The 15,011-nt window shown below is 40.7% G+C and overlaps 1 protein-coding gene across 5 annotated transcripts in view; it reads right to left on the minus strand.

The window, feature by feature from the left end:
* Positions 1 to 7,426: 7,426 nt before the first annotated feature.
* Positions 7,427 to 15,011, minus strand: part of nlgn1 (neuroligin 1) — a 241,981-nt gene continuing 234,396 nt past the window's right edge. For 4 of the 5 annotated variants that reach the window (XM_084548192.1, XM_084548191.1, XM_084548188.1 and 1 more), the window contains 6 exons: positions 14,397 to 14,663; positions 13,940 to 14,301; positions 12,667 to 12,827; positions 10,603 to 10,759; positions 9,882 to 9,963; positions 7,427 to 8,186 (listed from right to left, as the gene is read on the minus strand). In XM_084548192.1, coding sequence (XP_084404318.1) covers positions 7,597 to 8,186; positions 9,882 to 9,963; positions 10,603 to 10,759; positions 12,667 to 12,827; positions 13,940 to 14,301; positions 14,397 to 14,663 — 1,619 coding nt within the window. In that variant the 3' untranslated portion in view covers positions 7,427 to 7,596. Of the gene's footprint in view, positions 8,200 to 9,881; positions 9,964 to 10,602; positions 10,760 to 12,666; positions 12,828 to 13,939; positions 14,302 to 14,396; positions 14,664 to 15,011 lie in introns of all 5 variants that reach the window. The other variant, XM_084548190.1, reaches the window with a different exon arrangement.

Here is a 15,011-nt window from a genome sequence, read left to right on the forward strand (position 1 = left end):
GAAATTTGGACATTTTAACATCGGGACCTATAGCGATTGACTCACATTTGAAGTCATCCTCAAGTGGACATTTACGGAACTGCAGTTTTGGGCTTTAATTTTCACATTTCTCCAATTTAAGGTTCATTTTGCTGCATTTTTCTTTGCTTTCCAAAAGTTGTTTTTATGTAATCTTGTATGTTCTTAAGGCCACAGTGCAAACTACACATTTGACTGAAAGCTCAGATAAAGCTTTGTGAGTAATAATTAAAAGTTAATAGCCAACAGAGAGCCAACATACTGTACTCTTAGAGGAAGGGAGTAATGTACTGGAAAATGCACAACAGTTCAGTCAGAATTGATTTAAAATCCTTCCTCAAAACATGTCTTACCTATTGCAACAAGACGGTGCTGCAGATGTTTTCCTCCTGTCTGTGTGTGTGTCCTTCCCTGTAAGAAAATGGTAGGTGTTTCTTTCTCTCAATATGCATGCTGCTGTAGACAGAGCTTGTTCAGCTTTCAGTCACACAAAACTAATTTAATCTAGCCACAAATAAATTGCCGGAGTAATTACTGGTGAGTGAGAGTTGATGTGTACTTTGCCAATTAAATTAGTCAACTTAGCAACAGCTCCAGAAAATAATAAATGAAGACTCAAGAGAAAAGAAAAAAAACATATCAGCATATTAAAATCATTTATTGTGCTCCAGAAGAGTAATTACTATTTAACCAGAAAGAAAGACAAGTGACAAATAATCTACAATACGAATGCCAGACCTGCTCACATAGTTCCCTGTTTCACATGGCATTCAAAGAAGAACAAATCCACCTTTAGTTTTCAGACTGCTAGCAAAAAACCTCTCAGGATGAATCTGAGGTTTGGTTGTTGTTGCCTCTGCTGCGATTTGAGGTCAGAAAAATGGCACGTTGCGTTACATTCATTCGCAGTGCTCCGTTCCTCCCCTCGCGCGCACTACAACACAGGCTGACTGTCGACCACGGTCAGGGCAGATTTACACGTGAACCAAAGTGAAGCATCCCCCTAGAACAGGGTTTTCTTAAACGTCTTTATCTGTGTGGATTTGTATTCACCCTGCTAGACTGGCTCATTAAAACATACAGGTGTTGGGATTCAAAAGAAATGACTGAAGAAATGCTACCTGGATTGGTTCGTACTCAAGAGTTTCCCTTGCGAACGACAGATGCACATCTCTAAAGGAGACACCGGACGGTAGTCATTATCAACGCTGGGCCATTCTCAGACTATTATCTTACATCTGTCACGTGGATGTGTGAACACTGTTCCGAATGAGTGCTGTCGCAAACACAAAGCCATGAAATCCAAATTCAAGTCTTATTCAGGACAAGCTGGACGTCATATGACACGAAGTAAAACAGAATATTTAAAATCTTAACAGAGAAGCAGAAAATTAGGCACATCACAGAAAGAAACATCAACAGATTCAGTGTAACAAGCCTCAGTTATTGACAGTGAAGTATATTTAGAACTGAAAAATATATCAGCAAATCATTTTCATTGTAAATGCACTCGATAAGGACCAACATATTTTTTAATTTTTTTTTTTACAGGGCACGTGTTTCGAATCTTCCAACCACCCCATGGGTTGTGTGTTATTTTAAAGGATGCGAGTGTTTCACCAAACACACGTGGAAACACACCTCTGCTCATGCATGCTGCAAACATTCAGTGCCCTCAACGTGACCGCAAAGGCTTGAGGAAATAATAGAATTTTTATGGTCTGACAAATATGAATTCAATCACGAATCAAAAGACTAAGTTAGGAAAAGGGGGGGAAAGGTGTACGTTATACGAGTTATCATGGTGCACTGAACTTAAACAAAATGTATACCCTTCTCCTCAAGGAAGAAAAAAAAAAAAGCAGTCCCTGTAAAACTGCCACAGCATATAAACAGTATAAAAGCTGCAGTTAACTTTGAGCTTCTTTTCATATTTTATTTGCTCGTTTAACTATCCAGTCAGGTTTTATTGTTATTAGTTCTTAGTTTAAAGGCCTAATGTTGCCTCTATCAAAGGGTACGTGTGACTTACCCCGCCTTTAAAATGAGCCGTTAAAAGAATTTCAGCAGGCCGGGTCACAGAGGAGAGTTTTAGGGTCTCGCGACGGGGTAAATGCTGATCCGAGATTTTCATTCCGACGAGAATAAGGTCCTGGGAAACTGAATTTTTGGGTGGAGAGTAATTTAAGGCAGCCTCAACTCTATTTCCTCGTTCACTCTTTAATGTGACAAAAAATGTATTGTGTAATATATGTATGACCCTGTTGTATATATATTGATATATTAGTGTGTTCCATTTTGTTCCACCCTAGAAAGACTTAAATCAAAATCCTTTCTGGGGTTATGTATTTACTGTGTCAGTTTCTCCTGTCTGAAATAATTATAAAAACAGCCTTTTGAAATGTTCTCATATTTGCTCTTACTTTTTTGTCTCATCTCACAAAAGATGAGCATTTCAACATTTGGGTGAACAATCTGATGAAAAGAGAAGAGGACTCTATTGTGTAAACGGGACACTTCACTCGTTATAAGTAGCTGTTAGCCCTGATCTGTTAAGTCCTAGCCCTTACTTGGGAAAGAAAAAGAAAAAGAAATAAATGTGAGCTGAGGTTTTCACAAAGTGACCAACATTGGTATTAAAGGTACCCTGTGGATTTTGTTTGCAATGTACTTGGCACATACTTGCAAACATGAATATGCACACAAAGAGCATACGGATGACATACAGCTGTGGCAACCGGAACGGGCGGCAATGAATATTGAGGGTTTGAGTAGAAGAAAACCAAAATGGATAGGTGGAGAAAACGATGCGATGACATGACTAATTTATATTCACACACACACAAAAGAAAATGTTTGCAAATGTTCAAATGAGGTAGGAATGGCATTTAAGACGTATGTTAATCCGTAACAACTACGTTTTGCAGGCAACACTGGATAAAGCAAATAATGATATCTTCACAGGGTACCTTTAAACTCCAGCTGACAAGATGACAGACACAACTGACAGGCAAGCATGTATCCAGCAGCTTGATAACACAGAGCTAGTGAAAGTTAGTGGTGAAAAAGCCAGAAAGAGTTCATTAAGCAGCAAGGCAAACGGATAAGCCTGTGTCTTCCAGTGTGGCTGCTGCATTATGAACTGTTGAGAGCCTTGTTTGTCAATTCTGGGGATGTTGAGTCGATCAGATGAACCGGCGTAGCATACTTGTGGCTGTGTTAAGGGGGGCACCGTGCTATAACTCTGGCTGCCATTAATCAAGCAGCATGCTATGTATCACTATCAGTCACTAGCAACGGCTAGCAGATGCTTCAGTCTCATTAAATGTGCTGGATTCCTCTCTCTGTGGTCAGCCAGTGGTTCCTCACAGTCTTCTCTCCCGCTCCTGCATATTTTATATCTTTTTAACATCTTCTTAATCATAAGGGATGCTGCAGCTAGCCAATCAGTTATGCTAAGGTCTACTTCAGCTGACTCAATTTGTGCAGCTAGCTCAAGATTTAATCTGTTTCGCAACACTACCTTTTTTTTCTCTCTCTCCCTCTCTTAGGCCTGCTTGTGTAGGTTTTAGTGCCGTCAGAAACCTAATGCTGTCATTAGATTTCTCAATCCGTTACTGCCAGCACTCCTCTTCAGGGAGGTGAAGGCCGTCCGACGCTTTTATTTTCAAAAGCTTTTCTCGCTAATTTCAAAACTTTCCAGCAACCGTGCTTCTCAACACTCTGTTGTGAAAAAAAATAAATAAATCTATTTAATGCATTTCCTCACTTATATAACCTTTGTGTCACTGCTGCACCTCCGCTCCAACAACTTTTTTTTTTTGTCCGTCTTCTTAGCTTTACATCCCCAAGCAAAACCGAAATAATATGTGCTCTGTGTATATTAAAAAAATAAGTGTTTGCATGTAGTCACCGCACAACTGCCACCCTGTACTAGACCGTCCACAGTTTATAGCAGTTTTCATTTATGATTTCAGATATATCAGGTGCTGACGAGCACTTCTGTCACGGTCCTCGTGTTAGAGCTGGCTTAGATTTTCATCTATCATCAATCAGACCATCGGAACGCATCGCAAGTTATTAATTATGATTCACCCTCAGCTGTCGGCTACTTAGCATGGCCCCATGTGTTACTATTTACATTAACAGTGTAATTATATGTTTAATCTAGTGGGTGTCCCTTGCTTTGCCACGTTGTTGTTTCTCTGGAGAGCAGTGCTTAAATTTAGTGATTTTTGGTTCATGATTGCTAAGTAATTACTTGGCAATTACTGATTTAGTCACGTAAAGCCAATTGTAGTTTTTACTACAGTTACAGTGTGGGGCAAGGCATGACAAATTGTTAATTATGTGCGCAAACCATCAAATTGAAAAGGTTTACTGGTGTCTTGTGATGCAACATGACAAAGATGTAGATATGTCATGTTCAGAATGATTGTTAGCCAGATGATCTAACATTAATATACTAGAAATAACCCTTAAATGGGATGGAAGGTCATGCAGGCCTTGTTCTTGAAGACAGTAACGTTGGATTCAGACTACACAATGTTTTTTTTTTATCTTGGAGAGATATGGTTGATTGCACATTGGATCTCAATCAATCAAAGTGTGTCATCTTTCACAGCATGTGTAGCAGGCCTTTGGACGTAAACTACCATTTATATATTTAAATTAAGTGTTTTTGAATGAAAGCAACAACGGCTGTTGGTGTTTTTCCATTCCAGATAGTAAGGGGATATTTGATCCGATTAATTAACATGATGAAGCATATCATGGACTTTTGGAATACTCTTAGAGTCTGAATCACTATCAGTAGTCTGACCTCAGCAACGGGTAAGCTCGGTGCCAGAGCTCAATACAGTGCCAACAGACCCACGGGACTGACATTATTTTTTAACCAGATTCAAAAATTTGCACTTTTATTTTGCAGCTGCCGTTGTTTTAAAGAAAAAGCAATTAACGAAGTCCCTAGCCCCTGAAGATAATATGGTAGAAAACCCTGGAATCTTTCTTTAGTTTCAGCACCAGATCAAGTGGTTAACTTAATGCAGAGAAAAAAAATCTGGAGCAAACTGATATAATTAGTATATTCAATTTAAATGATATTCCAAAATGTAACACGCCTTATGACAGACAGTATTTCATTCTCCCATCCAGCTTGTTTGCCACAACATTATACGGGCTAACAGCAGTCTGCACTCATTATTTTGAATGACTGCACAGTGCCTGTGAGCAAACCTAAAGGGGCAGGATGTATTCACACAACAGAGGCCTCCACACATCCACATTTTGGTGAAGAGAAAACAGGGAGACAAGCGTTTCAGCTTACTAAGTACCATCTCTGTGGCGGCATACTGAGTTCTGTATCTGAGCACAATAGGCTTCCCGTCTAGGGTATTCCTCTCTCTGTCTGTTGTGAACATTACCACTTTACCCCACAGTGACTTCAGCCTCCGAAGCGGCCAGGATCGACTACAATCTTCTCCTTTTCTGTCTGACTCTTTTCTACACAGGTGGCTAACGTTGCTTCGATGCCGAGGCTTCACTGACCTAAAGATGTTAAAAACGGCCGACAGCCTTGCAGGAGATGGTCAACTCAAGACACTGTGGATGCGAGATCAGCCGTTTTGCTAAACAGCCCAAGCTGTCAGTTCAGTACAAAAGATGAGATGGAGAGAATCTCAGGTAGAATAAGAGTGGGGACAAAAAAAAAATTGCTCTTCAAAATGAGGTACGTAACTGTGGATCTCTGCTGATGTGGGGAGCCTTTCTGCTCCTTTCACACACACCCCCCTGACATGATCAACCTTGACTAATGAAGAAAACTAGAAGAAAGTGCATCAGGGCATTTGACTTACCCCGGTCCTAGCCTTCCTCTCACCCACCCGCTGTGTGTTTCCATAGAGTTCCACCCAGTGTGACCTGTCTGTGCTTGGCCTTTGACTTGTATTAGTCACGTTAGGCATTCGTTTTTGAAACGGCTCTTCAAAGTGAGCAGAAAACCGACATAGCCCAGAGTGTCATTCTTCCACCACATTTTTCCACTACACATCTGTGTTTCTTGTCGCTGGGCCTCCACTGTGTCATTCAGTCGACATACTTCCCAGGTTACAGTAAAGAAAAAATGGGCAATTGAATAAACAGTGCAGGTAATTACTTCTATACGGTATAGTGGTCCAATAGGTGGAATAGCAAAGAACACTGATTTCAACTGAAGGTACAATGAGTTTGATTGATACAGTGTAATGTGATTTAACCACTATCAAAAAGTAGTACCAACACACGGAGTACAAAACTAGTCCTTATATGCTCAGCTCCACTCAAGCTATATTATGTTATGCAAGAAAGTTTTACCACATTCCCAGCCCCCACTTCTGTCCCCATCTCCAGCCCACAACATCCACAACCTGGAACCGCATTTCCCATGGTCCTGCAAGGGTGTGTGTGTGTGTTTTCCTGTAATCCAATCAGGAAATATGTCTGAAATTTCTCCAGTGCAAGGGAGAGGGTGAAAATTATTCTCAATAATGACATAATCAGCAGAGCAGCCATCAAGCAGATAAATTGTCATGCGCATCGTGCTAATATTATCCAATTATCCTTTGTCCCCAGCTCTCTGTGTTGAAGTTGGAACTGCCAGAAAGCCAGTAGGTGGATCCCACTTCCCACTGGTTCAGTCCGACTGGCACGTTTGTAGTATGGTCGCCCCTCCCAAGAGGGAGTCTCGGCCTCGGTGCTTAGTGTACAGATCTAGCTATGTAAATTAGTCATATACAATAAAATTGTTCCCAATCCTCAAAAATAAATGGATGAAAAGTATTTGCAAGATTGTTTTTTTTTTCTTCAAAATGGTTCTGTTGTGCATACAGCGTTTCTTTTTCTTAAGTTTTCAGTCCTTTCTTCTCAGCAACTGTTTTTGCCTTATCTTACATAGCCTCCTTTTATGATGTTAAGACATGCCAAAATTGGTTTGCATGGCATTTACTTTGTGCCCCACCAACAGAGTAATCTGCAGTGTGATGCCAAAGGAAAACAATGTTTTCTTCCTTTTACAAAGTGCTGCCCTCTTCTCACCTCCAAGGCGTGTCTGATGCTCTGTTCTGCTTCCAGATAATACTGCCAAGCAGTCATTTGTCAAAAGATCCCGAAGGCCATATCTGTCGCTATAAAGAAAAGTATTTTACTGTACCTTGTTTTGCTGCAATATTAGAACAAAAACAATAATAAAAAAACATCCTCCTCTTTGTTTTAGCTTGTGAGGTTGTTTTTCTTCTTTATATGTATTTTTTTTTTTCTTCTTGTCTTACTTTTGTACAAAAACATAGTTTTCCTTTTTTTTCCCCTCTGGTCCAAACCCTCAGAAACCCTTGACTATATTCCCTCAGGTATGAACAGGGTGTCGTACAATCCCAGTGTAATTCCATAGGTGTCTGGCAACTCCAGGCTGGCGTTTCAGCTCCTGACACATCTGTGTTTGTCAGCAAGTCAGCCTTACAGTAAGTCTCTGCTGCAGCAGCAGTGTTAGCTGTTAGCTGCCTGAGCCGTCAGAGTCCTGCCTGTGTGGGTGGATCCACTGGGCTATACTCGCGTGGTGGAGTGTGAGTGTGGGTGTGGGTGGGGCAGGGTGTTATTCTGCCCACTGCTGGGGAAGGTGTTGAAAGAGTGGAGCGAGGTTAGCCCTCCCATGGTGCTGGGGATCATGGTTATGGTGTTTGGCGTCATCAGCGGGATGTCGTCCGGTGAGCGCCTCATGGCCAGTGTGTAGTCTGGTGGGCAGGCAGTCCTCAGCACCACATCATGCGGGTGCAGAGAGTCACCCATGCCTCTGCAGTCCCGGTCCAGGTCCGAGTGTTGCTTCATCTGTAGGGACATTATCTCCTCCTCCTGAGTGTGGGCCAGGTCATTGGCGGTGCTCCGCTGGGGACTGCAGCGTCTGTGGACATCATGCCGGCGCTTGTCCTTCTTGTAGTAAAGTGCAGCAAAGGCCAAGATATTGAGGAAAAGCAATGAGGCTCCCACAGCAATGGTCACTGACAGCTCAGTGGAGTAGTCACGCTGGTCCACTAGGTGTGGCTGGTTGTGGCTGTCCTGGGTCTCGGTGGGGAATGGTGTAGGGTTTGGGCGTTTGGTTACCAGAACTTTGGTCTTTGGGGTGCGGTTGGTGGCTTCTGGTGGAGGGATCTGATCATAGGAAGAACAACAGTGAGTATATAAAGGGTTTAAATAATATATAATATGTCAAAGGATATCACAGACATCAACGACTTGTTGTCACCACAAGACAAACTTCTGAATCATACGACTTTAAGAAAAAGCTCTGCACACGCAAGGAGCAATTATGGTCCGTTGGAGCTGCATGCGGGATGGACAATTTATTCATTTATTCACCACTATCAATTGCATGAGCCTTCTCTGGTGCTATATTCAACCTTCGTACATCAGACCACATAGACTCACTAAGAACCCCATTTAGACTAGAGGATTATCTATTGCTATAATACTACTATCCTTTCTTAGAGTACACAGTCATTGTCTGCAAGACTTTGTTGCCTTCTTGAGTGTTGCAAACATCAGCGTGTGAATTAAATATAGAGCAACAGGCTGAAGCTTAGCATGGCTAGCTTAGCATAAAGACGATAGATGCACACGTATATAAAAGTAGTGACTTTCTGGAAACTGTCACTCAGGTTTTTATAAAACCATAATTTTATAGCTATGTTATGTTAATTATATATATTATATACTGTTGGCAAAGTATATTCCCAAACCTACTTGAAGCCTTTGACTAAAAATCCATTGCTCTCCATTGCAGATAATTCTTGACTCTCTTAAGTTCAGTTATGTAGAATATGACATATACAGTCATGCATAATCAAATCAAATCATGCAGTGGTTTCAGAAAGTATTATCTGTAGCACTAACATCTATTCATAGACTGTAAAAGTGAACGTGGGTTGCTAATGGAAAGTATATTACGGCGTCTTTGTTCGCTTTAATCCATTGCAAATCACTATCTGGAAAGCCCACCCAGGGACGCTGCATGTACATATACAACTACCCCCCCCCCCCCCCCCCCCCCCCCCAAGTTTACCAGTCTATATTTTTATTCAGTCGATATTTTTATTTTTATTCTCATTTTTTTTATTTTATTTTTTTTATATTCTATTTCTCTATCGGTGTACATTACACTTATATCGCTTACCTTGTGTGCAACTACTGTTTACTGTAGTAACTTCTGTTTACTGTAGTACTTATATATTTTTTTACTACTGGCTGCAGGTACAACAGTACATTTCACTGTGCATTGTACTATGTATAACTGTGCATGTGACAAATAAAACCTGAGCATAAAATAAATCTATCTATCTATCTTCATACATTCTGATCCACTAGCTCTTAATCCATTCTAACACATGACAAACTGCTTCTAGAAGTGGTTTGAATGTACGGTTTAATGTACTAATCTACTATGTACCCTATATTCTTGAAAGGTCTTATTGAAAATGTTAATTTTTCTCTTTTCTGTGACAACGCACAGCAAAGCTAATGAATATGGCAACGTCTGGTTCACTTATACTTAAATGACAACTCTGTGTGACTTACTAGAATAAGTTGTTCTCAAATATAATGGGCACTTTAATAGGCAATACCAAAAACATCTAACCACATTGGTAGGAGGAAACAAGGCTCTTGAGGACAGGATTTGACAAGCACTGCCTCAACAAACAAAGAAATGATGATTAAAATACCACATTCAGATTGTTTATTAAGTTGTTTGGGTCTACTGCAAAACCTTTAGTTTGGAGTGAATGATTCGGGTAGTTAATTTTTAGTGGCATGAAGAGATATAGATGATTTAGTACCGACCTTGGTGGTGGTAGGTATGAGCTGGGTGACCTCATTGAGGCTGTGTAGATGAGGAACCAGCTCCAACCACAAGTTGACCTAAGATGAGGAAAGAATGTATAAAGCTTTAGAATGATCATCCTAAAGAACTACAGTACAACTAATATCCCAATTTAACGTTAGACTCATACGGAGGAAAGATCAACACAATGACAAACTGTCAATTCAGATCACTTCAATTCAACACAGTGTAATATTAGAGAGAGAAAGACAGCTACTCCCACTTGAGCAACATGTGCTAAGAGCATGGAGGAAAATCTCCATTTTAACCTCCAACAGAATGAGACTCAGGGTGAGAGGCTGTCTGCCTCAACCAGTCAGGGAGAGAGGAGAACAGAGCAGAAAAAAAATGAACATTTGGATAAGATCTAACAGGATTGTCATGATTTGAGGATGATATGAGGATTTCTTTAGGTTACCTGGGTTCAGTGGTTGTAACGTCTATGATCCCGGATTACCAGTATCATAGATTTACTAAGCTGATTTAACTTTCTCAATCCAGTTTTGAGCCTACTCCCAAGAAATTGATAGTGTTGTGAAAACAACCTGGCCAACTTTCGTTCAATGTTTTCGGGAAAATCTATATCTAAATTTTAATATTCAGGACTGAAGGTTTTACCCTGGATTTAAAATCAAACAGAAAGTGAGTCAGTGATAGTGAGTAGTAGCCAGGATTACCTTGTTGGCACGGTAGTGTTCTTTGACCCGGGGCTTTAGGCCAATGTGCAGGTAAAGCTGGTCTTTCTGGTTGTAGCGTGTCCATGCCACTTCTTCAAAACGATTGGGCTTGGTGTGGATGAACTTGGTGTCCTGGGGGACAGGCTGGTTTGGGTCCCTGTGAAGAAATAGTAAAGAAGGAAATCTTTTTTCAGTGAAATACTCCACAGAGAGCTGAGATCAGCTGATGGTCTTATACAGGAACACTACATGTGGGCATTAGAAACGTTGCAACAGAAGGCACAGAGCCTCCCTGGACTGTCATGTCTCCTTATGGTTGTTTAGTCTAGATGACAGGAAGAACTAAAACTAAACTAAAAGTGGAGTGGATCTTTCCAGACACAACTGTCTGGTTATTACATTTTTAATTTTGACCTAAGTGTAGCATCAGCCTCAGGCTAATCAGTATAATTATGAAAATAGTGGGATGGAGTGGTGAAATGCAGCCTCTAGGTTTCATCAAATTTTAATCAACAGTGTCTGAGATATCACACCTGATAAAATCCTAAAAAAGGTCAAAAGGGGTATTACTGCTCACAGATGATTGGTTTTCTAAAGATTCTGATTGGATTAAAAGGTCTTAAGGTAGCTAATAACCTCAGATATTTTCCTAATTTGAAATGCATATGCCTTAGCGGTGGGTATAAAGTATAAATGTAATGTCATTTTGGTTAAAATTAGAACTGGGCCATAATAACACAAGGCTCAAATGTAAATGCAGGTCAGCAGCTCACTTGAATGCTTCTCTTATATTTATATATATATCTGGTCAGTCAAGAGGGGCTTACGGATCACATTCAGCATGGCATCCTGTGCTAAATAGAGTCACTTGTACTTGATCTGAGTAGAACAGACCCAGCCATCTGAGCTATGGAGGCCCATTCAGACCTACTAAGCGCCCCATTGTCTGAGGCCGGCATATGGAGCCAGCCAGACCTCATCAGGAACACGCTTAACCACTCAAATCGGTGGCATAAATCTCCCAGGTACCCAGCATTCCATGTCAATTTGGGGTTATATATGTAGATCATTAGTGCCATTCTGTTCCCCTCAGGGCTACTGGGCAGTGCACAGAAAAAGCCAATGTCCCCCTATTACGGCTCCGGAAAAACAATTACCGCCATGACTATAAGCTGGAAGGAAACATGAGACAGAAGGGGAAAAAGGATTTTAATTTTGCTGCAATGAGAATGCCGCTCTTCAGGCTATGACCATTAATTAATAATGTATTTGAAGATATGTAGAGGGTATCTGCAAAGAATACCAATTATACTGCACAGTTCATAAAACCCAGCAGCATGATTCACTACTAGTAGTCATCAGCTGTGGGTTAATATTGAGGAAATGCAATTACACACAATTGAAATGATCAATTAGTTAATGGTCTTGTAATATTAACCATGTATTGATCTGGTGTTGTAAGAGTGAGCGATAAGCAAATGCTCACAAAAATGGTTTCTATTACCCTTCGGCAAAATAATTTTATAGAACTGTTACGTTTGCTCAGAATGTCTAGGGGATGAGTGGAGTAATAGTATAATAATAATATAATAAAAAAGTTTAATGGGGAATAATTGCTATGCTATGTGTGATACTAACATGTACTGTGTGGGATCATTTGTTATGCTATCACTCTTTGACTAATGTCTAATGTCTAATGTTGAATCTCATATATCCTTTGAGACATAGCAATAAAATCAGTCATATACCTTTAAAAGCTAATATCTGCGAATTCTACCTAGAGTCAACACCATTTGCACCCAACATTGTTTTTATACAATGGAAAATACTTAATATACATTTATGGCGAAAACAAAAACTGTGTAAACCTGAGGTCAGCCATGCATGCGGTCAGTACAAAGCTACCTGTATCCGGATGTTCTGGTCATGCAGCAAAAAAACTGAGACTGGCATAAAATCTTCCTATCAATTTCCACATGTTCCAGTCGAACAGTTCAGCTGTGCCCTTGTTAGGCTTTCTGTTATTCTACATACATACAAGTCAAAGCTGTAGTGTCATCATACCCTGTCTTGGCGAAGTTGGTCCAGTAGGTCATGACCACAGCACTGAGCATCACGTCATTCTTGGAAAAATTGCAGGGAAACAGCTCTGTTGGTCCGATCATTGGTAAGCCAAAGACGTAGGGGATCTCATCTCCATGTGCTGCATCTGCCCACGGTGGTACCTATTAAGCAGCAGATACATTAAAATCGCATTAGTATTGTTATAGTTATCTGACAAATACAGGACATTAATACGTATTATTTCTGTATATAGCAATGACATACACAGATAGAGCCAGATAAAATAGATGGGACAATGTAATCTTTTGGATAAAGAAAATGGCACAAGAAACACTTTTTAAATATTTTACAGAAAGAGATAAGATGACAAATAAAGATATGCTGATGACAAAAAAAATGAAACTGCTGTGTGATAAATTTCAACTCAAATGTAGAGTACATGCTGTGAGTTGCTGAATAAATAGTCTGAGTAAAGTTTGAAAATAACTGATGCTGCAAACTAAAACTTTTCCAGACTGTCAGCTTTTCATTAATGTTATTGTTGGTTCACTCTACTGTGTAAAGTGACTCTTTATTTCTGCAAATCTAAAGCCTCAACGTACACATTATGACCACTATCCTAATATTGTGTAGGTCTCCCTTGAGGAGTCCAAAACAGTTGTGACTCATCAGAGAATGGACACGGGCGTTCTGAAGGTGTCCTGTGGTGTCTGGCAACAGAATGTTGTTAGTGGGTTGAGGGGAGGGGCCTAAAGGTCAACACCTTGTGCTGTTCTTCATGTTTTTGAGTTGTTCCTAAACCGTTTTTGTGTGTGTGCCTGTGTCAGGCTGCATCTTGCTAGGGATGGCTGCTGCCATCAAGGAGTATCATTGCTATGGGGTGGGGGTGACTGGTCTGGTCTAGGTGGGTGGTACATGTCTAAGTAACATCCACACGAATGTCAGGTCCAAAAGTTTCCCAGCAGAACATTGAATTGTAACAAGATCAATGTTACTTAATTCTCCTGTCAGTGGTTGTAATGTCGTGGCAGATCGGTGTATGTGTGGTTATTATTTAGAATTAGAGCTTTAAATGGTTTAGTTTAGTTTATTTCGAACATGTGCGGGTAACATAACAAAGTAAACAAACAAATCCAATAAGAATAGTCAAAACAAAAATAATAATGTGAACCCAACATGTCCGAAAAGTTCTTTTCTATGCCAGTCATCATTTTCATTTCATGAAGATCACACATATAGTAGATGCACCTTCACTCTGGTAGCTACAACCCACCTGTTCTGTTTGACAGTGGTGGTAGAAGGCGTAGAAGTAGGTTGGTGACCCAAAACTGGAGTGCAGGTCAGCTGTGGCAACAGCTGGTGCCACCCACTGGTGATCGGTAAAAAGGGCCAGCAGCGTCTTCCGGCGGGTCTCTGGGTTGTGCCTGTCGGCCCAGTCGGTGTACATAAACTTGATGGTCTCTCTAAGGATGTCTTTACCCTCTGGGTAGCCATAGAGATCATCAACAAAGCTGGACACGGCGTAGTCAAAGTCATTGGCCTGGACACCATTTTCGTTGTCTACGATGAGCTCCACAAACTTCAGGCCCTCGCCTTGGTTCACTCCCAGCATGATATCATAGTTGAGGAACTCACCTGATAACAGACAGTGCGTAAGGTTGTTAAATGACTAATTCTAGGTAGAAAAACGTTTGGCAAGTTGTAGACTCTTAAGCACAGTGAACTGATACCTTGCTCCATCAGTATCTGAGGGTCATCAGGTATTACATCCCCATCAATAACAGGACCAAAGGCAATATGATAACGGGCTGGCTGGATGTCTTGATCCACAAGCTCCTTGTAATGTTTTCTCTGTAGGCATGCCACCAGCTCGACAGTGTCTTCCAGGTTGCAGCCCACCTTACGGGCCAGCATCCGGGCATACTTGGCTGGCTGAAAACTGACGGCCCAGCTAGACAAAGCAGTGCCGCTCTGGGCGATGGCCCTCTGGAAAAGGCCTGGAGACAAAAAAAATAAAAAATAGCAGTGGCACGGAGGAAGAATTAATTACTATTCAGGAAGCCTTTTAAATTGCCCACAAAGAACAATCTGAGGTCATTAAAGTCTGCACACAAAGACAGGCTGTCTCAGTTGAATCCTTTTTAAGAAGAGAATAAAGAGGAAATTAAGCAACAATCTGACAGGTGGTTGAGATGAAGAGCAGTGAAATTTAAGCTGTAAAATGATCGCCTTCTAAAAGCACAATCTCATGTCTAATGCTAAAAGATCTGCTTGGTTAAATGGTACCACTTTTTGAATTGTATATTTTTCTTATTGTCAATAAAATACAAAGAAACAAATCACAC

Source organism: Chelon labrosus (assembly GCF_963514085.1).
Source record: "Chelon labrosus genome assembly, chromosome: 7".
In the NCBI taxonomy this organism is placed as follows: domain Eukaryota; kingdom Metazoa; phylum Chordata; class Actinopteri; order Mugiliformes; family Mugilidae; genus Chelon; species Chelon labrosus.